Below are 25,298 nucleotides of genomic sequence, written 5' to 3'. Positions count from 1 at the left end.
CACTGCATCAAACAGGCAGTGAGAATATGCAGAAGTAACATGGATGAGGAATCATTTCCTGATGTAGTCATAATTTTGGACTGGGCAGAGGATGCCACAATGAACCAACCCAATAGCGTATTATAGTTAATTTACAGTCAGAAATAAGCATCAAATAATAAGATTGAAATTTACATGCAGTTTTATCAGAGACAAGATTAAATCCAATTGATTGAGTTCAGTGAAAAGATTGTACCTGTAGTGGATATTCAAAAATTAGTTTTTGTATTAATCTCCTTATTGCTGATTTGTAATGAGAAATTAAAATTTAAACCTCAAAGTGAAGATAACACTGTGAATTGGGTTTGTGTGTACATCTGTGTTTTCTTTTTAATAGAATCTGCATCACACATTTATGATGACTCAATGAGCAATGTGATGGAAAATCAAAAGCCAAGGTACATAAATTGCCAGCATAGATATTGTTTTCTTGTTAAGGCAAACTGGGAAGTAAACTGAATCTCCCGTTTCGAACGTCCAAGCACATTTTGTAAATTATCATTGGTCAAGCACATATCGACAGTTGTCTGTGTATTCTATTATATCAGTCATAGAGTCTGTTCTAAGTGTGAAAGATTAAAAGTTATTGTCGTCAAGGTAGCTTTAACTGGAAGCTTTAACTTTACTGGCAGAGCTACGATGAAGGAAAGATTTGCATTGTTATAATGCTTTAGCATGTCTCAGAAATATCTTTGAGCTTTGTGCTTGAAAGAAATTACTTTTTACTGTGCAATGATTGTTGATAAGTGGGCAGATGTATAGTCAATGCATGTACAGCCTGATCTCACAAACAGCAATGAGATAAATAACCATTCATTTGTGTTGATTGAAGAAGGATGCGGCAAAAATTCCTTGCTGTTTGAATAGTGCCACATGAGCTTTGACTTCTATTTGGAGTATTAGAGCGAATTGTTGGGGCCTTGGTTTTGTAGGGCAATTCCTGCAAGAATGTGGTATTTCTGATAATCACCACCTCTGATGATGCAGCACTCTGTCACTGTGGCATTGATGAATCAGCCGAGATCATGTGCTTAATTCCTGGAGTGATTCAACCCACTTCCTCCTAACTCAAAAGTGAGAGATCAGCAGGTAGTGATTTAAGCCCTATTCCACAATCTGAGCACATCTTAAAATAAAGCAGATTCCGATACAGTCACTCATTGGGTTTTTAACTGGATACCCCATTAATTGGTTTGGAAACTGGTTCCAATCAGAGGTCTTCCAGTTTGAGAGGAACAGCAGGCCCTGATGGCATATCATAGCAAGTAACATAGAGATGCCCTCTCACCAGTGGTTCATGCAACCAGGTTACCACTGTTAGGGGATGTGGGAGAGGTCGTTTACAGGGCAGCATGTGGCTGCTCTTGCACTGTCAGTCAGGGAGTGCCTCTAGGTCGTCTTGGTCCCCTCCTGCCCAGCCAACTACTGCAGCCCACCTCCAGGCACCTGAACTGGCTCCTACTGGTGCAAGAAACTGGAGGTAGACTGGCAAATTCTTCTTGTCCTCCTTTAGTTGGCTTCAATGAGACTCGTAATGAACCTGATTGGCTACTGCCACATTTCTGCCTCCTCAACAGTGACCCAGAGTGGATTTTGCTGGTGAATCAGCACACCAGACAATGAATTTATTTACAGTTCCTGCCTGCCTCCAATCCCAGTCCAGTGGCTTTGCTAATAGCAGTGTTACAGAATACCAATTTGAGATGGTTCTCCGTTGTGTCCCTAGTGAAGGTAGCACTGGTGAGGCAATGCAAATAATTGTTGCCAGCAACATGACCTTTATGTTTGCCATTTTCCTGGTTAGAGGTAGGCTCAACTCACTTGCACTACTTTTACATGCTGGTCCAAGGGAAGATTCGCCAAATGTCCGGGAAAGTCTATCACCAGACAATTTAAGTTGCAATTGTGTGTTCAAAAGGCATATATAAGTATGGTAGTGTTGCTACCAGTATTTCTGAAAACCTACTTGCAAAATAAATGGATAGGATTCCAGGGTATTGGGAATTAATGGCTATGCAATTGATGGCACTTGGTATTTTTACACAATGTAATTGTGATGGTGATTTTTAATCAAAACATTGAAAGTGAATTTTTTTGAAGTTATTAAAGCAACACTTTTCTTGAATATTGATAAGTCATAGATTTGGTGAACTAGTATAACTAGAAATTGCAATTAAGGCATATGTGCATAAAATTGTAAGTTATAGCAGCCACAGACTGATCACTGTAATATTATTTTAAAGGCTCATTGCCCTCAATCAGATAGTGCTCATAAGCAAAAGTCTGCCATATACATTTCAATGATGGAGATCCCATTGAAGTCCAAACAACATGCTTATGGCTCAGCAAAGTTGTAGCCATGCAGACCGGCAGACCTCCCTGGTTTCAGCTACAGTCTGTGATGGTGGTTATTGTTTGTGTTGCAATTGGCTTCAGTATGGAAGGAAAAACGAGCAGCTGTCGCTCCTACTTGTGTTTCCAGTGGAAAGTAAGAATGCGCATGTTGTCAGGTGAAGGTAGGACTTGGACTGAGATTTGGGCGGCACTGTAGCACAGTGGTTAGCACTGCTGCCTCACAGCGCCAGGGACTAGTGTTCGATTCCCGGTTTGGGTCACTGTCTGTGTGGAGTTTGCACGTTCTCCCCATGTCTGCGTGGGTTTCCTCCGGGTGCTCTGGTTTCCTCCCACAGTCCAAAGCTGTGCAGGTTAGATGAATTGACCATGCTAAATTCTCCCTCAGTGTACCCGAACAGGTGCCGGAGTGTGGCGACTAGGGGATTTTCCCAATAACTTCATTGAAGTGTTAATGTAAGCCTACTTGTGACTAATAAGCAAACTTTACTTTTACTTCATGACTTCAGTAGTGTGATCCTGAATAGCTACCTGCAGAGGTATCTGTGAACCTGTAGCCCAGCGAGTACCTTCAGGAGAATTGATGAGAAATTCAGCGGGTTGGGGAAGCTGCCAACACAGGTGTTTGTGATGCATGCTGTCCGTCCCCAAACAAATTACATGCCATTTGCTAGGTATATTTTCATGCAGCATCGGTCCATTTTAAATTAGAAAAGGAGAAAGTATTGTACACCCATGAAAAATATAGATTTTTCTGGATTGTTAAGTATGAAGGATGCATGACCACAGACCTTAAAATTTATTCGGGAACCATGCAAGTAAGCTTAAGTTTGATAAAGATCTAAAATCAAATTAGTTTGGCTTTTCTCAACCTGTTACTCATATTTTAAGTTTTATAATGGATTTTTTAAGAATACCATTTATATTGCCCTTAATGAAGAAATTATATGCAAGACCACTGAAAGTAGTTTCTTACTTTTTTATCTCTCTTTCATGGCGGACACAATCAAAACCTTTAGCAGTTCACATAACGATTTTGCTGATGACGGTAAGTCCAAAATCTTCTGTCAAGTGACACCTTTCTAAGCACTTAATCATATTTTAGCTATAGCGTCATTGAACTGGAGAGCTGCTCTGACATGTAGCTGAGCATTTACATTAGTGGGGGCAGTCCTGGAAGACAAGAGACCTGAAACAGCTGTTGCCAGAAAACGTGATGGTAAAACCACAAAATAAAACTACAACAACTTAAGTTCTCGTAATTCCTTTTAATGTAGAAAAATACTCACCAGGAACTAATTTTTTAAAAAGGGATATAGAACCAAAGAAAACAATATTAGGAGGGAGAACCAAAAGGTTGGGTCCAAGAGATTGGTTCTAAGGAAAGGTGTTGAATGAGGAAAGGGAATTTGAAAGGTGAAGGGGTTAGGGGAGGAATTCCTGAATATGGATCATAAGAGGATTGGGTCACAACCATAAAGTGGCTGGAGAAATACGCAAGAAGTTTGAATAAGGAATGAGGATTTCAGGGATGGTTAGGGCTGAAGAAAGATGTAAAGATAGGGAGGGATGAGGTGATGGAGGGATTTAATAGGTTTGCCATATGAGGAGAGACTAAGTCGGTTAGGATTATATTCACTGAAGTTTAGAAGAGTGAGAGGGGATCTCATAGAAACTTATAAAATTCTAACAGGGTTAGATAGGGTAGATTCAGAAAGAATGTTCCCGATGGTGTGGGAGTCCAGAACTAGGAATCATCGTTTGAGGATAAGGGATAAACCTTGTAGAACTGAGGTAAGGAGAAACTTCTTCACCCAGAAGTTGGCAAGTGTGTGGAATTCACTACCACAAAGTAGTTGAGGCCAAAACATCATGTGATTTGAAGAAGCAGTTAGATGTAGCACACACAGGCAGAAAGTGCCTCTGGGGTCTGGCAGCATCTGTGGGGAGAGGGTAGAGCCAACATTTCGAGTCTAGATGACCTTCATCGGACCCGGGCATTGGCTCTGTGTTCTCTCCACAGATGCTGTCGGACCTGCTGAGATTTTCCAGCATTTTCTGTTTTTGTTTCAGATTCCAGCACCCGCAGTATTTTGCTTTTATTTTAGTTAGATATAAAACTTGGTGCTAAAGGAATCAAGAGATATAGGGGGAAAGGGGGATCAGGATATTGAATTTGATGATCAGCCATGATCAAAATGAATGGCGGAGCAGGCTCCAAGGGTCTAATGGCCTACTCCTGCTTCTAGTTTCTATGTTTCTAATACAAGGATGAATAGCTTGTGCTATTTGAATTTGGAGGTTTCAAATGCCCTTTTCACCTCAAGCTGAACTTCAAAGTCAATATCACATTGGTCACGATCTATCTCTGTAATATTGCTTAATTCTTAATTCAAAGTAGACCTGATGCTGAAACTATCACCAAATAAAATCAGATACAGTCCTTGTGCGCCATCCCTCTTCCATACACTTCTGTTCATTGAAAACTCTACTGCATATATCTACTGAAATCTACTCATCCAACATTTCAACATTGGCTCCCAGGCCTCAAAATGTCAAATTTAAAAATGGATTTTCCTTCCATTTAATTCTTTGTACTCTTGTCTTTCCCTATCCTCGTAACCTCCTCCGGCACTAAAGACCTCACCGTGAACTTTGTTCCTCTGACTCCAATATCTTGTGCATCACCTCCACTCTGCATGTCTCACATTATGGCTTAAACTCCCTGTACTCCATCCTACCTTAAACCGCTCCATTTTCCTGTCCTTCATTAAACCCATTAACCTTTGGTCATCTGTGTTAATATTTCATTTGATTTAACATCATTTCTCTCCTTGTGTCTCTGTGAATGTTTTGGAACCACTGTCTGAATTAAATTATATAAAAGCTGGTGGTTGTGGTACTTCCAGGATCAATGAATTTAAAAGTCTTATTTATCTACCTATCTGGCCACATTGCACTCAAATGCTACATAGATAAGGATAATACTTTTTATTAGATCTGCATTTGTCTCTACAAAAATATTTTTAGCCTCTGCTTGTGTGGGGCATTTTGACTTTCAACATTAAATAATTGTTCCCTTGAATTGAATTTTGAAACTTTGTAAATTGACCATGATTGTTTCTTCCTGTAAAATATGGCCAGCCTTGTATGTTAATATGCAACAACAGCAATAACTTGTATTTATGTAGCTCTTTAACGTTGTAAAACATGCTTTGATAGTTCACAAGAGCATTACCAAGCAAAATGTAACACCAAGCCACAAAGAGGAAATTGGAGCAGTCATAAGTTTCAAAGGAGAAAAGAGAGGAGAGAGGTGTAACAAGGGTCTTGACGATGGAAGGAACAGTATTAGGAACACTCAAGAGGCTGAATGGAAGGAGTGCAGATATCTTCAAGGGTTATAAGCCAATGTAGGTCAGCGCGCACAGGGGTGATGGGTAAATGAGACTTGGTGCAATTTAGGACATGGGCAGCAGAATGTTCGGTGACTTGAAGTTTATGAAGCGAGTGTAGTGTCAGTTACCATAATGTTAGAATAGTAACGTTCAGAGCCTGGACGAGGGTTTCAGCAGCATGAATTTAGGCAGGAGCAGTGCCAGGTGATATAATGGAGGTGGATTTACGTGACCTGATTGGTGCAGATTCAACCTGTGACTGTTGCATGAAAGAAGGATAGAGTTCATGGCTAGAGTACAGAGCTTGCGGCAGGGACCAATGGCTTTGGTCTTACCAGTATTTAGTAAAAGAAAATGTTTGCTTATCCAGTACTGAATGTTGAAGAAGCAATTTTGATCATTTACTGGCAGTGGAGGGATCGAGAGAAGTGGTAATGAGGTAATAATCCCAGTCATCAGGATGGATTAGTGGAAACTAATGGTGTATTTCTGGATGATATAATAAATGAGTGTAAATATGCAAAATGTAATGTCAGTTCTGACATTAATATTGAGTTAATTACTTTTTTAATAATTTCTTCCCATTGGGCCACAGTAATCAAACTTTCCTTGGGCTCAACCATACACTCAGGTTAATGCTGTTTACTGTTCGTGGCTCTCCACAGTCTGTTGTTCACTCCTTTTTCCTGTCGGACTTATTGTATGTATCTTCTTTGTTTCAGAATCACTGCATGAGCAAGTGTACGATGATGTAGAAACAAGTGGTTCTGAGTAAGCATTTTACATTGACTTCATTTTTCCATTTATTTGAATTGCAGACACACTCGGGTTAAAGATTCTGGGTGCTGCCGCTGGAGATGGCCATGTTGAAATGATAAATCATAGAATCATAGAAACCCTACAGTGCAGAAGGAGGCCATTCGGCCCATCGAGTTTGCACCGACCACAATCCCACCCAGGCCCCACCCATTTTACCCACTAATCCCTCTAACCTACACATCTTAGCTTTATGTAAGAGCACTGCTTCATCCATGGAAAAGGATCTTGAGTATTAATGTTTTTAGGAAAAAATGTAAAAGATTTAAACTAAATCCATGGTTTTAAGCTATTTTAACACAGACAGCATTATAACTGATGCTTATCTTGATCTTTCCCAACAGTTTCATCATTACAGTAATAGCCATGGAATGGGGATCGGGAAAAAGAACCTTGGCTAAGTTTTGTCCTTTATGGACTGTGGCGCTGGTTGAGTAGCTCAATTAACCGGACACCTTTTCAGGCTTCACTTATCTTGTCATTCCTCTGATGTACATAAAGTGATTATCGTGACTTAGTGAGTAGATATCAGAGATTGCAACGGCTTATCTCTCTCTTTCAATATCTACTGGCTGTTAAGCAATGGAAAGGGTCAATATTAGGCAGTAGGTATTCCATGTCTTATGGGGCTTGTCCTCCACAAGTGTTTGTGATCTACTGTGAGATCAATTATAATATCAAGAAATGGTTGAGGATCAAACATTGGGGCTTTTGTTTGGTCTGAATGCAACTTAACACAGGCTTGTGCAATATATTCAAGGGTATTGCCCCATTTTCTATCTAAAATAATTGATAGTCAAATCTAAAGTGATGTTTTATTTCAGATTAGCAATATTTGTCTTATTTCTTTCCTTCCTAAAATCACTGGCTCACCATTCAGCATGTCACACATTGACGATTCTTTATTGTGTAGGTTTGCACAATGAGTGTTCTTGGCCTATCTGTGCTGATGGAGGTGAAGGCAGTCTTATCCATGCTATATCCACTTTCACTTTCCAGCAAGGGTCTCTTTGTAGCACCCCAATGTCACCCAGTTAAGATCAGCTAGCTCAACATAAATTAGAAATTTCAAATCAAAGACTTTCTGCGCTGTACAATGAAGTTCTTGTCTTGAGTTTCAATCCTTCAATGCACTGAGTTAACTTATCTCAATAAGGAAACAGTTGGGTTTCCATGCTCTGCCTTAACCCCTATAGGTAGGGAGAATAAACATCAGCCTTTGCTTGGGATTGCTTTGTAATGATCCATGTTGAAAATGTATGTGTGTGGACCATGTGCACAGACCAGATTGGGCACTGCTGTTAAAACCTGAGCTATCTCCAAACATGCCTATTCACATTCATAGCAAAAAGGCACTTCCCTCGGAAAATATAAGCATAATTCTGTGTTAATGTTCCTCACATTTATCCAGGGCTCTTAGAAAAGATCGAATGAAAGAACTGGGAAAGCTGTTCAAGAAGGAAATTGGTGATGGAGAAAGGGAGGAGAATGGAAAGGGGAAAACGAAAAAAGAAAAGGCGCAAGATCATCTCAGGTATTTATACTAGGAGCTTTTTACGAGCTGCCTCATTTTCTCAATTTATATGTGCTCTATCTCGCCTCATTTTTATATATTTTAATTTATTCTCCATGCATTCTCATTTTGTATGATGGCTTCAGTTAAATTTGCTCTCAGGATAGTTCACCTTGAGGTGTTGGTGGCGTCACCTTGAACCACTGTATTCCATGTGGTGAAAGTACCCCCACAGTGCTGTTAGGAAAAGAATTCCAAGATTTTGACCTAATGACAATGAAGGAATGATGGCATACTTCCAAGACAGGACAATGTTTGACTTTGAGAGAATAGTTTCCATGCACCTTCTGCCGTTGTCCTTCTAAGTCATAGAGGTTGCAGATTTGGGAGGTGCTTAGAAGCCTTTGCAAGTTGCTCCAGTGCATCTTCTACATGGTACACACTGCTGCCACTATATGCTGATAGTGGAGGACATGAATGGAGGAGGTTAAGTGCTTTCTCTGTTCCTCTACCTAATCTCTCGATCCATACGAAAGAGAAAACCAGCTAATATATAGCAGCAATTTCCTCTTGCAGCACCATTTCCTAGTTGTCTTTTTCTAGTATATTTTCTATAGTTGGCAGATCTGACATTAGCCTGACTCTCTACTTAACACATTCTGTTTCAAATGGCTCCCCTGAACAAGCTCAAGATCTTTTTTCCCCTCAGAGGTGTTTATTGTGTCTCATCATTGGCTAATTGAAATTCTACTTAAATAATTGTGACATTTCAAGTCTGACTTTACACATTTCTCTTGAATGTACTCCTGAGACCATCAGCAGAAAGCATTCCTAATGTTTCTAACAGTACTTCACCAGAAAGAAAGATGATTAGAGCACAAGCATTTTTAATCATCATTTCTCGTTACTAACTGAATTTTTTTCTTTTGCAATATGTCAAAGGCAAAATAATGGGTAGAATAAATTTGAAGAGGGTGCTTTGGGATATGTTCCATGTTAATTTTTTAACTAACTGAGTAATGCAGTATCACAGCGAACAATTTATTTGCACCTCAGAGATTTGGGTCTGAAATCACTCAATCTAATGGTATGAAAGTAGTCCCAACCTGCTGGTTATAACAATCTTACAGGAAGTAGGTTTCATCAATCCCAGTTCTACTGGTAAGCCACAGTGTAAACCTGCCTGTAATGTGGTTTAATTGTCACTGCTCTGAGGCAGCAAAGTTCACAGGGTGAGAAGGGGAACTTTGCCTAATGATGCAGTATGCTGATGCAGTGGGGAACTTTGCACAATGATTCAGTATGATTCATTGTTGTTAAGGCAGTGCATTCAAACAATATTGTATACCAGACTCTTGAGAATAGTTGATGCAAAAACTGAATGTGACCAATAGAAAAAAATGTTCTTTCGTGACGCTAACATCTGTCGTTGAGTGCTGCATTCAGGGGTTAGGATGCATGGCAAACATCATTGTGCTATGTGAGGTTAAGAGGGAATTTACTACTGGTCCTCATTTCAGTGCGAGAGGTCAGACTCCAACACTCAGCCGGTGTGAATGAATGGATGGCCAGCAGATAGAGATGATATTTTGGTGACAGAGGTTGTTACTGAAGGATATGATCCTTGATGCAAGAAATAGGAGCAGGAGTATACAATATGGCCTATCAAGCCTGCTCCGCCTTTCAATGCAATCACGGTTGTTCTTGGGCTTCAACTCAATTTTCCAGCCTGCTCCCCAAGTCCCTTAATTCCCTGAGAGACCAAAATTCTGTCTAACCTAGCCGTAAATATATTCAACGATGGAGCATGCACAGCCCTCGGGGGTAGAGAATTCCAAAGATTTCACAAGCCTTTGAGTGAAGTAATTTCTCCTCTTCACTTTGCCACATGGTTGTCCCCCTCAGGGAATTGTCCCCCTTCAGGAATTGTCCCTTTATCTTGAGAATGTGCTCCCCTGTTTTAGACTCAGTGACCAGTGAATGCAATCTCGGAGTCTGCCCTTTTCAGACCCTTCACAATTTTGTAGGTTTCAATGAGTTCGCTGCTCATTCTCTTGAACTCCAGAGAGAAAATAAGCCCAATTTTCTCTTCAGCTCCAGAAAATATAAGAGCAATTTATTCAGCCTCTCATCACTGGACATCAAAGAACAAAGAACAATACAGCACAGGAACAGGCCCTTCGGCCCTCCAAGCCCGCGCCGCTCCCCGGTCCAGGATTGAATCCTGAATCCAGGATCCCCGCCCAATTTTCCAGCCTATCTACATCCTAATATCCTATCCACCGAGCTGTCCCTCACAGCTACGATGCTTTGTTCATCACAACCTATTAACTCACCCCCACCCCCCCATTCCAGACCATGTGATCTCCAGGAAGAGGCGAAAACCCAGAGTGAAAACCCCAGGGCCAATATGGGGAAAAAAAATCTGGGAAATTCCTCTCCGACCCCCTGAGGCGATCGAAACGAGTCCAGGAGATCACACTGGCCCTGATCAGAAAATGCTTCCCAACCCTATTCATTTCCACTTCTGCTTTACGAACACCATCTGAATTCCCTGCCCCCGAGACAGGTTCCCAACTATCCGCAGTCTCGCTCTGTACTGGCACCAGCAAGATGATCATAGAATGAAGCCTTGAAACGAGAAACAAAGAACAATTAGCCCGCGCCGCTCCCTGGTCCAAACTAGACCACTCTTTTGTATCCCTCCATTCCCACTCCGTTCATATAGCTGTCTAGATAAGTCTTAAACGTTCCCAGTGTGTCCGCCTCCACCACCTTGCCCGGCAACACATTCCAGGCCCCCACGACCCTCTGTGTAAAATATGTCCTTCTGATATCTGTGTTAAACCTCCCCCCCTTCACCTTGAACCTATGACCCCTCGTGAACGTCACCACCAACCCGGGGAAAAGCTTCCCACCGTTCACCCTATCTATGCCTTTCATAATTTTATACACCTCTATTAAGTCTCCCCTCATCCTCCGTCTTTCCAAGGAGAACAACCCCAGTTTCCCCAATCTCTCCTCATAACCAAGCCCCTCCATACCAGGCAACATCCTGGTAAACCTCCTCTGCACTCTCTCCAAAGCCTCCACGTCCTTCTGGTAGTGTGGCGACCAGAACTGGACGCAGTATTCCAAATGCGGCCGAACCAACGTTCTATACATCTGCAACATCAGACCCCAACTTTTATACTCTATGCCCCGTCCTATAAAGGCAAGCATGCCATATACCTTCTTCACCACCTTCTCCACCTGTGACGTCACCTTCAAAGATCTGTGGACTTGCACACCCAGGTCCCTCTGCGTCTCTACACCCTTTATGGTTCTTCCATTTATCGTGTAGCTCCTCCCTACATTATTCCCACCAAAATGCATCACTTCGCATTTATCAGGATTGAACTCCATCTGCCATTTCTTTGCCCAAATTTCCAGCCTATCTACATCCCAGGCACTAATCTTGTGAACACAATCTTGTGAACTCTAATGTAAGATATCCTTTCTTAAATGTGGAGACCAAAGCTGCACACAGTATTCCAGATGTGGGCTGGGACTGCGATGCTCAAATAGCACAATGGGCCAGGAGATATCTGTGAGGGGTCTGTAATGAGACTCGCGACCGTCGTCCAGCTGATTGCGAGTCTCCCAGGTTATTCTGGCTGATTACCATATTGAAATTAGGTAAGCTCCGAGTCCCCTAGGGTCTTCTCCCCACCACTCTTTCCACCCCTCCCCCGCACCCCCCCCCCTCCCCTGCCGGGAGAGATTCCCACCAGTGGGGATTACAACTGGCCCCCAGCAATGGGGACGAGGCTGCTAACCCTGCTAGTGGGGCAGAGGCCATTGAGGTCGGGGGCAGAGTGGGGGTGCCGCACTGGGCAGTACCAAGGGGGTAGGGACCTACTGAAGGGGGCGGGGCCTACTGGGGCCAATCGGTGGTGGTGGTGGGGGACCTGCTGCACACTTTCGCAATGGGCTCAGTGGGAGAGGGAGGTGGTGATCGGGGCTGCACATGGCGGTAGGTTGGCGGGGGGAAGGGGAGAGAGATCAGGTCTGGGCATGGAGCGGGATGGGCCTGGCCATGGTGCGGTGAGATCAGCGCTGACCATGGAGTGAGATGGGCCTGGCCATGGTGGGGAGCAGTGAGATCAGGGCTAGCCATGGAGTGGGATGGGCCTGGCCATGGGGGTGAGATCCGGGCTGGCCATGGAGCGGAATGGGCCTGGCCATGGGGGGGCCGGTGATTGGGGCTGTCCCAGGGGATGGGGGGGTTTGGGTTGGCCAGTGATGCTGAGGATCAGGGAGGGGGTTGGGAAACAATCAGTAGGCCAACGATCGGGAGATCGGCAATTGGAGGATGGGGTGGGGGGCAGTGTGCATTCATCAATCTCCCCACTGACAGATCAGTGACCCGCTCAGCATGTCAATTCTGGCCCCTTAAACTGGGTGAAGCCCCACCCTCACTTTACGTTGTGAATCCCCCTGAGGCATACATTTTTCCTTTTTTTCTCTAATTTTTGGTGGTCTTTGCTGATTTCTAAACAGTCCCAATCCTCTGACTTACTACAGATGGATTGTTCTTGCTGAGTTTCAGTTTTTCAATGGAATGTATTTTTGTTGAACATTTTGAATTGTTTGTTTAAATGTTTCCTACCGTTCATTTACCTCCATAACTTGTAGTCTATTTACCCAATTAACCACAGCGAGTTCTCCCCTCATATCCATGTAATTGGTTTTGTTTCAGATTCTTATTTGTGACCGGATTATGTCCCTTCAATCTTAATTGGAATTCAATGGTTTTATGATCACTATTTCCCTGTGAATCTTTTACTGCAACACTAGTGGTTAATGCTGGTTCAGTATCTAAGTATCTAATATTGTATCTAAGATAGTTCTATCTCTAGTCAATTTCACAATGTATTGCTCCAAGAAACGATCATGAAAACATTATACAAACTGATCTTCTAGATCATCTTGCCAATTTGATTGTCCAGATTTAAGTCCCCCACAATTATTGCATTTATTGGAAGCTCGTATTATTTCTTGTTTTATGCTGTGCCCAATGTATAATTACTGTTATGGGCCCTATAAACTACTCCCACCAGTATTCTCTGACTCTTGTTAGTCCTAATTTTCACCAATACTGATCCTACTTCATGATGTTGTTGAGGTAGATCTTTTCTTAACAATGTCCTTAAGCCATCCTTTACTATCAGAGCTACTGCTCCTCCTTTGCCATTCTGGCTGTCTTCCTCAAATGTTATGTACCCTGGAATATTTATTTCCCAACTTTGATTACTTTATAACCATGTCCCTGTAATGACGAATAGATCTAAATCCTGAACCACTATTTGTGTCCTGCATTAATCTTATTCACTGATTTTTATTTTTTTTTGTTAAGCTTTCTGTCCCCATGCTTGTCTTTGCCCCCATGGTTGCACTGTTCTGATGCCTTGGCCTTTCTCTTTGGATTTCACTATTTCCCCTCACCTGAACTCTCCCCACTCCCCTCTATCTGTTTAAAGGCCACTCTGCACCCTGGTTATACATTTGGCTAGAACACTGAACCCAGCCCGGTTCAAGTGTAGCCCATCCCAACAGAATAGCTTACTCTTCCCTCCATGCTGATGTCTGTGCCCCATAAATCTAAACACCTCTTCCCACACTTCTTTTTGAGCCATGGTTTAATTCTCTGATCTGCTTGACCATATGTCAATTGGTGCATGGCCCAGGTAACAATCCAGAGATGATTACCTTTCATATTCTGCATTTTAATTTGACCCAAACTCCTCACGTTCTCTCAGCTGGACATCATTCCTGGTTCTGCCTATGTCATTGGTTCTCATTTTGACTATGATGACTGGGCCCCTTCCCTCCACCCAAATTCCTCTCCAGCCACAAGGAGATGCCCTTAATCCTGGCACTATGTAGGCAACTCGACTCTTGGAGCTCCCGATCGTGGCTGCAAAGAACAGTATCTATTCCCCCTGATTATACTGTCTCCTGTCACTACCAAATGCCTCTTTGCTCCCCCCCAGTTTAATGACATTATTCACCATGGTGCCATGGTCAGTCTGCACAGCCACCTTGCAGTCCTCCTCCTCATCGTCACAGGTAACAACACATCGTACCTATTGGACCAAGTCAAGGGCAGAGCTTCCCCCATTACTACTTCCTGATATCCCAGAGCTGCTTGACTCGCCGTCACGTGACCAGTCCAAATGAGAACCAACAACATAGGCAGAATCAGGAAGGATGTTTCACTGAGAGAATTTGAGGAGTTGGGGTCAAAATCCAGCTTGGAGACAAAGGAAGAAAACTCACCAACTATCTGAGACTTCTGTTTTTTTTTTAAAAGTAGAAGAAGGTGCATCTCTTTGCTCCTCAGCACTTAATTTTCACCTGAACCAAATTCCCAACTATTACTCTGTATGTCGCTCTGTCAGGGTCTCCCCTCCATGTATCCCCTTACTCCATGCAGTTTGTAAAACCTCTGCTGGTATAGCAGCTAGCAAGCTTAGCTTTCTGCTATATTAACACTAATTGAACCAACTAATTTCAGCTGATTGACATAACAGCCACTGCCAGGCAGCTCCATATTCAACAAGGATATTTTAGCTCGCCTGAAGGTTGAAAGTTTAATGTCAGAGCTTGACTTTTAATCTAAATTTAAACTTGAGAAAAAACTTACCACCTGAACAAAATCCCCAGCCACACTCTGTCTCACATTGGTGTTGTCTCCCCTCCGTATGTACCCTAACTTCAAGTTATTTGAGAAACATGTCTCCAAAGGCAAGTGGTTCAGGCATGGTCAGGAAGCGGGCATGATTGGGGCAGCCCATCTGCTCTGATGAGACTGTTGCTACTGGTGTTTAGTTTGAAATTAGATGTTTATTTCTCAAACGATTTATCCATTTCATATTTCCACAGTGCAAATTCAAGAACACAATCCACTTCATGTAAGTAGCTATTTTACTGAGGTGGTTTGGAATTTGTCTTAAACATTATTGAATTTATCTGAAGTGCAGTGGCCATCAAGACTGAGATGCAATTGAAACTTCCTCTTCTCACTTGACCCAAAATAGATATTTTTAAGTGAAAATGTCCTGTAATGTTATTGATGTGCAAAACCATTCTGAATTATTTCAACATTCACTTATCTAGAGAATGGAACTAATTTGTATATTGTTTCTGACATCATACCGATTTAGGTTTTTATTCTTTCACAGGATGTGGGCATTGCTGACTAGGCCAGCATTTTTATTGCCCATCCCTATTTTCCCTTGAGAAGATGGTGGTGAGCCACTGTCTTAAGCTGCTGCAGTCCATGTGGTGCAGGTGTGTCCCCTGTGGTTTTAAGGAGTGAGTTCCAGGATCTTGACCCAGTGACAGTGAAGGAACAGTGATATATTTCCAAGTCAGGATGTTCTGTGTCTTGGAGGGGAAATTGCGGGTGGCGATGTTCCCATGAATCCCTTGTCCTTCTAGATGGTAGAGGTCAGGGTTTGGAAGATGCTGTCAAAGGAGCATTGGTGAGTTGCTGCAGTGCATGCCACGATGCAGCGGTGGTGGAGGGAGTGGATGCTGAAGGTAGAGGATGGGGTACCAATCAAGAGAGCTGCTTTGCCTGGATAGAATTGGGCTTCTTGAGTGTCATTGGAGCTGCATCAAACAGGCAAGTGGAGAATATTCCATCAATTCCTGACCAGCCTTTTAGATGGTGAACGGTCTTTGGGGAGTCAGGAGCTGAGTTACTCCCAGCCTCTGTCCTGCTCTCGTAGCCATAGTATTTATATGGCTGGTCTAGTTAAGTTTTTGGTCAATAGTAACCCACAGGATGTTGTTAGTGGGGGATTCAGTGAAGGTCATGCCATTGAATGTCAAGGGAGATAATTGGATTCTCTTTTGTTGAAGATGGACATTATCTGGCATTTGTGTGGTTTGAATGTCATTTGCCACTTATCAGTTCAAGCCTTAATGTTGTCCACATCTTGCTGCATATAGGCACGGATTGCTTTAGTGTCACTATATAGCCCCAATAATGCAAGGTTTCACCAATGGTATGGAGCTTTGTGGGTGACAGGTAAAATGCAGATATTTGGACTCTGAGCTCTTATCCAATTCTGATGTTTAAAGGGAATTAAAGAGGTCACGATGGAGTTGTATAGAACTTTGGTGAGGCCGCAGCTGAAGTACTTTGTGCAGTTCTGGTCTCCACATTGTAAGAAGGACGTGAATGCACTGGAGGGGGTACAGAGGAGCTTTACCAGGATGTTGCCTGGGATGGAACATTTGCGTTATGAAGGGAAGTTGGATAGGCTTGGGTTGTTTTTGTTGGAGCAGAGAAGACTGAGGGGTGACCTGATCGAGATGTACAAGATTATGAGGGGCATGGACAGGATGGATGGGGAGCAGTTGTTCCCCTTAATTGAAGGGTCAGTTATGAGGGGACACAAGTTAAAAGTGAGGGGTGGGAGGTTTAGGGGGGATTTGAGTAAAAACTCTTTTACTCAGAGGGTGATGATGGTCTGGAATGTGCTGCCTGGAAGGGTGGTGGAGGCGGGATGCATTACATCCTTTAAAAAGTACCTGGATGAGTACTTGGCATGCCATAACATTCAAGGCTATGGGCCAAGTGCTGGCAAGTGGGATTAGGTGGGCAGGTCAGGGCATTTCATGTGTCGGTGCAGCCTCGATGGACTGAAGGGCCTCTTCTGCACAAACCTCGTCTACTTTACCCATTTAATAAAGCAAGGATACTTGTGTTTAAGTCAAATGTTTTACTACATTAAAGGTGCTATATTAATGCATGCTGTTTTGAGTTGATATTGTTTTTATTGATTCAGTTCGTACATGCTTTTTCCATGTACATTTATGGCTCTTTATGAAAACTTTCTTTGCCTTCCTGTAGTTTTAGCATTTTGTTTGGCATTAAAAGTTTCATTTTGTAGATTTGGGAGAAAATCAATTCATTTGACAGTTCCCATGATGACAGAGAACCTTTTTATTAATAAGCAATAACTTTTACCAATTACAAACAAAAAAAACCAACCATGATATTGTATAAACCTTAACAGCTAAAGATATTGTTCCCCCAAATATACACCCCATTCTAGGCTTAGCACGAAAGCAAGTATGCTCACGTGATGCTGGATTTTGTAGCTTTGCAACACCTGCTGTGAATCAGTCGTTTGGATAGAGAATTGAAACTCTGACCTCCCAGTCCTGGAGCTTCCAGCACACCTCGAGATAGAAATAGGGCCACTGCTTGCCGCTAGCTTCTAGCTAGCCAGCCACTGACTGTAGGATTTCCAATACCAGAGAGAGAGACAGAAAAACAACGTTCAGCCTGCAGTCCAAAACAAGTGACCTACATCGGCTCCCAGTCAAGCAACATCGTGACTTTGAAAAATCTCATGCTTATTTTCAGTCTCTGGAACATCACTCTTCCTTTGTCCTCCCATTGGTAGCTGTACTTAAGTCATCTATGCTCCATGGTCTGAAAATGGAGAGTTCAAGGAAGGAGGAGGTTGTGCTATTAGGGACCAGGAACCATTAGGACACTAAGGACAGAGGTATTGAGCAAGTGAGATTTGGTACAGAATTGAATATGGCATCAGAGCTTCAGAGGAGCTGAGATTTTTGGAGAGTGGGCAACCTATCAAAATACTAATGGTCAAATATGGGGGTGAAAATAGTCATTTTAGCAGCAGTTAGGAATGGACATATACAATATTACGGAGGTAGAATTTGGTAGTCTTTATGAAGAGAAGAATGGAAAAGCTTGGTTTAGGATTAAATAGGATACCAATATATTTTTCCAAATTTCAATGTGCACAATATGTTTTTAAAACTCCTTTTGCTTTGCTTCTAATCAAATCCTCTTTATATTTCTCAGCTATGACTAACTCAGAAAGTAGTGCAGGTAGTGTGCATGAAGATGTTAACAACGTAAAGGAACATGGTGATTTTGAGTAAGTAATTAAATTGTCATTGTCACTTTGCCACCTGTAGATCACTTGTGCCTATGTGCTCATCAAAATTAAATTTCTTAATGGTAAAAGGTTTCATCCTTCAACTTCTTTCCCTCCTTTCTTGTTGTTATGATTTGTATTGCAGTATGATTCCAGAAAGGTTTTCCAAGTGACCATTGTTCATGTGGCCTAGTCAATGAGTGTCAGCAGATGGTGATTATCAGTGGTGTTTAGGCCTCCCTCCTCCATACATCAGGAAATTTTATCTGCCATTTCTAGTGAACTTAGTGAAGGTGACTAAAACCTGATGGTTCATTCCCTGGTATTTTTCTGTGGTTTTTATAGGGACAGAACATCCAAATCAGACACAGGTAAGAGCAGCTGGGGAAATATCTTCAGGAAGCGTGAAGAAAATGTAAAGAGAACTGGAGAAACGAACACAAAGTTAGAAGAAACAGAAAGGTAAAGTAAATTATGATACCTGAAGAAAATGGCAATGCTCTTGCTGGTAGAACTGGTGTACTTGCTGAATTTTACTTTTGATTGTGCTGTTTTTGATTTGATGACAAGATGCGTGTATCATGTGGCCCTGCTATCTTTCTCTGCCAGTGCAGTGTTTAATCCCTCCCTGATGTGTTAAAGTATCCAAGATTTAAAATCTCTTGGCTTGTGAGCATAGACCGGGTTTTGGTGAAAATGAATATTATTGCATTAGTGCTATATACTTATTATCCAGTTGGTATGCTCAGTCTACTGGTAACTTGAATTAATCAACTAGTTAGGAAAGGAGCAATCCATCATCCGAATCCCTGCAGCGGTGGCAACTTTTAGCCAGATTTCCAGATACATAAATACAAATGGGGTGGACCTGTTCAAAATGTTTAAGAATATGTTACTGTAGTATAATGGAGTGAACCCTTCGAATATTTCTTCCTGTCTTGTTTCACACAAACTTTTGCTGATCTAGTGAAGTTATTGAACTTCTCCCTGTGTTTGGATTCAAGTCCCTGGGGTAGTGCTTCTGCAGCACATTTCCCCTCCCATCCACAACCAACATTTCTGAGTGCAGTTGGTGTGATCCTTTCTCCACCTTTCCCTTCGAATGCTGCCTTACAACATTCTAGAGGTAGCAGGAAACCTTGCAGCAACGTTTCACCTCCTTCCAGCCATCTGCAATGTGCTCAAGTTGGAAATAAATGTTGATTTAGTGAATGCGACTTTCTTTTTAAAAAGGTTATTCAACCGTGGGTTTCCTCCGGGTGCTCCGGTTTCCTCCCACAGTCCAAAGGTATGCGGGTTAGGTGGATTGGCCATGCTAAATTGACCCTAGTATCAGGGGGATTAGCAGGGGAAATATGTGGGGTTACGGGGATAGGGCCTTGGTGGGATTGTGGACGGTGCAGACTCGATGGGCCAAATGGCCGCCTCCTGCACTGTAGAGATTCTATGATGAGTCTAACCATGTGCTGCCCTGGGACACCAACCGGAAATTGTGCTGAAGAGCTTGATGACTGCATCCAGCTACTGATGTGATTGGCTGGATGGTTGGCCTACTGAGAGTAGGCAAAATCCATCAGGCTTTGCATTGATTGTGTCTTTTGGGTACAACATGAGAATCCGCAATCTTACTCACTCAGTGATTGCAGTTGTTAAAAGGATCACATTACTTTAAAATTGTATGAATTTGCACATCAATCGGGTGATAGTTACTGGTGAATATGGTTTTCATAGTTATGTATTTTGTTATCAATTATTATTTGTGGATTTTAATTTTTATTTTTTTCTCCCCTCTGGCAGTAATGAGGGTAAGTTATGCCACTGTATTTATCAAATCTATATTTGGATATTGTTAGAAATAATGTACAACTTGTATTTATATTTATATTTTTGTGTTAAATAAGGTGGAACATGGTTTCAGTTTGATTTATTTTTTTCTGTGAGCTTGGTACCAGGAAATCTGGAGGGCCTCCGAGCAAAAAGATCAGGTTTTCCAGATTTGTTTGTATGCACTGATTTTTAAATGTAGTTTTACAATTCCTGAAGTGATGGGTTACAAAGTAGTTCAGTGACTTTCGGGGCAAGCAAAGCACAAAGTAGAAAAAAACTGATGTTGCCTAGTGACAGGGATCCAGTGAGAGACACGGAGATGGGGAAAGCAGAGAACAAATGTGGAGTGTGTGTGTCGGAGAGTTCCAAGCTCTCTGATAAGAGATGCTGCTGGGGTCGGGTGGGGGGGGGACTGAGTTTAGGGGACTTGTGTTTACTCTGCCGTTGAAGTGATAGTGAGTTTAAAGTGCGGTTTTGGGTGTCTCCGGGAAAGATACCAGCTGGGGAAAATGCATCGAGTGAATGCTCAGAAATCAGCAGCGAGAAAACTGTTTGCAGCGGGGCCAGCCCAAGCAAGAAGCCTTGGTGTAAATCTTCACTGGGTCTTTTTGTGTCTGTAAGGGTATAGATTGGCTAAAGGGAATAGTGTGTTGAATCATTTTTGTGTTCATACTGAGATCTTTCCAACATTTTTTTTTGTCTGGTGTAATATAGTTCATTTTTTCTTGTTTAATAAATTGGTTTTTTTTAATGTTAAAAGTTCATAAGTAAACTTTTGTGAACTTTTATTCACTTTTTTAAAAAAAAGTTAAACTGTTGTGTTTAATTTCACAGATGACTTCACTGCAGATGCTAAAGGGATCAGGTAAAGTGATGCTTTTATAAACTAAACAGTTAACTGCATTGCAGTGTTAATGTAAGCCTACTTGTGACACAAATAAATAAGTTGCAAAAATAAAATGCTGGAATACCGAGCAGTTGAGTTTTTATTCATTTATGAATGTTTTGTTGTTAGCTAGACCAGCATTTATTGCCCATCCCAGTTGCCCTTGAAAAGGTGGTGGTGAGCTGCCTTCTTAAACTGCTGCAGTGCCTGAGGTGTAAGCATTGTGTACGCCCACAGTGCTATCAGGGAGGGAGTTCCAGGATTTTGATCCAGTGACAGTGAAGGAAAGGCGATATATTTCCGAGTCAGGATGGTGAATTACTTAGAGAGGAACCTCCAGGTGGTGGTGTCCTGAGGTATAGGCTGCTCTTTCCTTCCAGATGGTCGCGATTGTGAGTTTGCTGCCTAAGGGACCTGAGTTCTTGTAGATGGTACACACAGCTACCACTGTTTGTCGATGGTGGAGGGAATGGATGTTTGTGGAAGGGGTAGCAATCGAGCAGGCTGCTTTGTTCTGGATGGTATCAAGCTTCTTGTGTTGTTGGAACTGCACTCATCCAAGCAAGTGGAGAGTATTCCATTACACTGTGCCTTGTAGTTGGTGGACAGGCTTTGGGGAATTGAGGGGTGAGTTACTCACCACAGGATTCCTGGCCTTTGACCTACTCTGGTAGCCACAGTATTTATATGACTAATCCAGTTCAGTTTCTCAAGGAAAAAGCTGGTCAAAATTTCAAAAAAGGGCCCAGCTTCCGAACTTTTGCACAAATGCAAACTACTGCAGATGCTGGAAATCTGAAATAAAAACAGTTGGTGTTTCAGGTCAATGGCCTTTCGTTAGCCTGAAAAGCTATCGACCTGACATGTTAACTCAGAATTATATAGTTAGGCTATAGAAAGTCTCACTTTAAATGTTCACCCATTTTTCCTCTTTTAGATGCTGATTCACTTGGTGTGTCTTTCAAACATTCCTTTGTCTTTTTATGATGTATTTCGAGCGTTTGTGACTTTCTTTATGTTGAAGAGTTTATGAATATTTATCATAGAAATAAAGCACTGCCGAAGACATGCCCATTAGGCAGCTCTTTTTAGTTGAAGCTGTTTGGTTCGTTTCTTGCCATGTATCCTTTTATAATCCTCCCCTTTAAATGCCTGTTCAAAACCATTAATTAACAATGTTATAATCTCCGTTGTGAGTGAATTATGTCAATCTCTGATCACCCAAGATCAAATCTAATGTAATCCAATTACAGCCAAGACAATGTTCTGAAGTGGTCAGACTCTGATTGTCTTTCCTTGGTCTGCAGAAACTAGAAGCAGGAGTAGGCCGTTCGGCCCTTCGAGCCTGCTCCACCATTCATCTTGATCATGGCTGATCATCGAATTCAATATACTGATCCCCCCCCACTTCCTCCCATATCCCTTGATCCCTTTAGCCCCTAGAGCCACATCTAATTTCTTCTTGAAATTAGACAATGTTTTGGCCTCACCTACATTCTGTGGTAGTGAATTCCATACATTCACCACCCTCTGGGTGAAGAAATTTCTCCTCATCTCAGTTCTAAAATCTTATCCTCAAACAATGACTGCAAGTTCTGGACTCCCCCACCATTGGAACATTCTTTCTGAATCTATCCTGTCTAACCCTGTTAGAATTTTATAAGTTTCTATGAGATGTCCTCTCACTCTTCTAAACTCCAGTGAATATAATCCTAACCGACTTTGCGGTTCTGCTCTGCAAGCACTGCAAATAATTAGGCCTTGCGTCTTCCATACGTACACCAAACGGGTGTCCTTATTCTTAACTGTTCTTCCTCCCTGAAAAGCCTCCCATCAATGATGGTCTTTGCGTTAATTGTCATCAATGCTATCACTTCATCTCCAAACCATCCTATAGGGGGTAAGATGACAGGAATCCATCAATGCATTCTTATTTGATAGCTCCAAAATAACCGAATGAGATACTCAGGAGCTGGAACAGAGCTGGGAGGGATCGAGTCAATTAAAGCAGATTATTGGGGCCTGAGGAGAGACTTGGTAGCTCGAGTAGACCTCTGAGGAATCGGGAGCACCAGAAAAAAGATGAATTGAGGCCCTGTCGTAGGGTCCATCACTTACCTGAGGAGAGACTTGGGAACTGGACAACGCACTGAAGTTTGAAACAAGTTTTACAGAAAATCAAAGTGAAATCATAGGAAAGCTGTGAGTTGTTTGAAAGATGAGTATCGCTGCTGTGTTTTTCTTTCTCCAAAGTTATGGACTGAGTAGTGGGCGGCACGGTAGCACAGTGGTTAGCACTGCTGCTTCACAGCTCCAGGGACCTGGGTTCGATTCCCGGCTTGGGTCACTGTCTGTGTGGAGTTTGCACATTCTCCTCGTGTCTGCGTGGGTTTTCTCTGGGTTCTCCGGTTTCCTCCCACAGTCCAAAGATGTGCGGGTTAGGTTGATTGGCCGTGCTAAAATTGCCCTTAGTGTCCTGGGATGCGTAGGTTAGAGGGATTAGTGGGTAAATATGTAGGGATATGGGGGTAGAGCCTGGGTGGGATTGTGGTCGGTGCAGACTCGATGGGCCGAATGGTCTCTTTCTGTGCTGTAGGGTTTCTAAGATTCCAAGATTCCGAGTCTAAGCTAGGGAAATTTCACAATAACTTCATTGCAATGTTAATGTAAGCCTCACTTGTGACAATTTAAAAAACTTTAAGCAGCTGTAAAATTTTAAACAAATATTAAAAATTTAACTAAAGCATTCAATTGCCTTCCCTATATTTAAGCGATGACAACAGAAGGGTTGTGAATAGCTAGTGAGTCTTTCTTTTATAAAGAGTAAGATATCTTGGTAGTATTAAGGTTTATTATTAATAGCAGGATTTATAATCTAATGGAGGAATGGCAAGGCTGCTCCAACTGCAACTGTGCATAGAACGTAGAACAGTACGCACAGGAACTGACCCTTTTGGCCCATGATGTTGTGCCGAACATGACACCAAATTAAACTAATCCCTTCTATCTGCCCTTGGTCCATATCCCTTTATATTCCTTGCATATTCATGTTCCTATCTTAAAAACCCCTTAATCGTCCCTATCGATTCTGCCTCCACCACCACTCCTGGCAGCATGTTGCAGACACCTGTTTAAAAAAAAAGTGCTTTCCCCTCATGTCTCCTTTGAACTTTCCCCTTGCCACTTTAAGTGCATGCCCCCTAGTATTAATGTACATCCGGTGCTACGTGGGAACTCCAAGACGCTTCTTGTGTGCATGAGTGTCATCAGTTGCAGCAGCTCAAGCTTCAGGTTTCAGAACTTGAGCGATTAGCTGGAGTCATGGTCCTGCATCCGTGAAGTTGAGAGCTTCATGGATAGCAGGGATTACGCAGGGAGAGAGGAAATGCGTGACTACTAACAGGCAGGTGTTCTCTGAGGACACCTCACTCTCCAACCAGTATTCAGTTCTGATTACTGAATGAAGTGCATAAACTGCAAATAATTAAGCCTTGTATTTCCATACGTACACCGTACAGGTATCCTTATTCCTAACTGTTCTTCCTTCCTGAAAAGCCCCCTATCAATGATGGTCTTTGCTTTAGTTACAGGAAGGCAACTGCAGAGCAAGGAAAGACAGAGTCTGACCACTTCAGAACATTGTCTTGGCTGTAATTGGATTACATTAGATTTGATCTTTGATGATCAGAGATTAACATTCACTCACAGCGGAGATTATAACATTGTTAAATAATGGTTTTGAACAGGCATTTAAGGAGGAGGATTATAAAAGGATACATGGCAAGGGACGAACCAAACAACTTCAACTAAAAAAAAGTGAACTAAAGAGTCAACTAAAAACTGAATAAACTAGGTGTTCTAGTGCAGCCAGAGCTAAGGCCATGGAGCCATGGGTGGCTCAGCTTTGGTGGGGGGGGGGGGGGGGGGGGGGGGCAAAAAGGAGACTGGAATGGCAATAGTAACACGAGATTCGATAGGTAGGGAACATAGAGGCTGCTGCTGTGCATCCAGGATGGTGGGCTGCCTTCTTGGTGCCACTCAAGGATGCCACTGATCATCTTCAGAGCACTCTCAACAGGGGAGGGTGAACAGCAAGCAATTATGGTCCATATTGATTCCAACAACATACGCAGAATGAGAGATGTAGTCCTGCAGTCAGAACTTAAGGAGCTAAGTAGACAATTAGCAAGTAGAACTCAAAATTAGGAATCTCCAGATTATCCCTGGTACCACACACAAGTGAGTATAGAACTAGGATAAAGCTGAATGTGGCTGGAAAAATGGTGCAATCGGGAGGGATTTAGATTCCTGGGCATTAGATGGTGCAGGAGGGAGAGATTTAGATTCCTTGCGATCAGCTGTGGCGGAGATGGGACACGTTGGACAGGATGCAGCCAAACATTGTTAGGACCAATTTCCTTGCAGGATGATTTGCTGGTATTGTTAAAGAAAGTTTAAACCAACTTTGCAAGTGTGTGGTGACCAGGAGGTAATAT

At 42.4% G+C, this 25,298-nt stretch overlaps 1 protein-coding gene across 1 annotated transcript in view; it reads left to right on the top strand.

Moving 5' to 3' along the window:
• Window positions 1–18,678, top strand: part of LOC144497344 (uncharacterized) — a 56,499-nt gene extending 37,821 nt beyond the window's left edge. The window contains exons 12-18 of the mRNA XM_078218470.1: window positions 377–437; window positions 3,411–3,439; window positions 6,512–6,560; window positions 8,017–8,139; window positions 15,046–15,074; window positions 18,014–18,089; window positions 18,435–18,678. Coding sequence (XP_078074596.1) covers window positions 377–437; window positions 3,411–3,439; window positions 6,512–6,560; window positions 8,017–8,139; window positions 15,046–15,074; window positions 18,014–18,089; window positions 18,435–18,555 — 488 coding nt within the window. The 3' untranslated portion in view covers window positions 18,556–18,678. The remainder of the gene's footprint in view (window positions 1–376; window positions 438–3,410; window positions 3,440–6,511; window positions 6,561–8,016; window positions 8,140–15,045; window positions 15,075–18,013; window positions 18,090–18,434) is intronic.
• The last annotated feature ends 6,620 nt before the right edge of the window (window positions 18,679–25,298 follow it).

The sequence above is a fragment of the Mustelus asterias genome, chromosome 8 (assembly GCF_964213995.1).
Source record: "Mustelus asterias chromosome 8, sMusAst1.hap1.1, whole genome shotgun sequence".
Taxonomy (NCBI): Eukaryota; Metazoa; Chordata; class Chondrichthyes; order Carcharhiniformes; family Triakidae; genus Mustelus; species Mustelus asterias.
The sequence above is the reverse complement of the archived record's forward strand: the minus strand, read 5'-3'. Positions and strand labels throughout refer to the sequence as shown.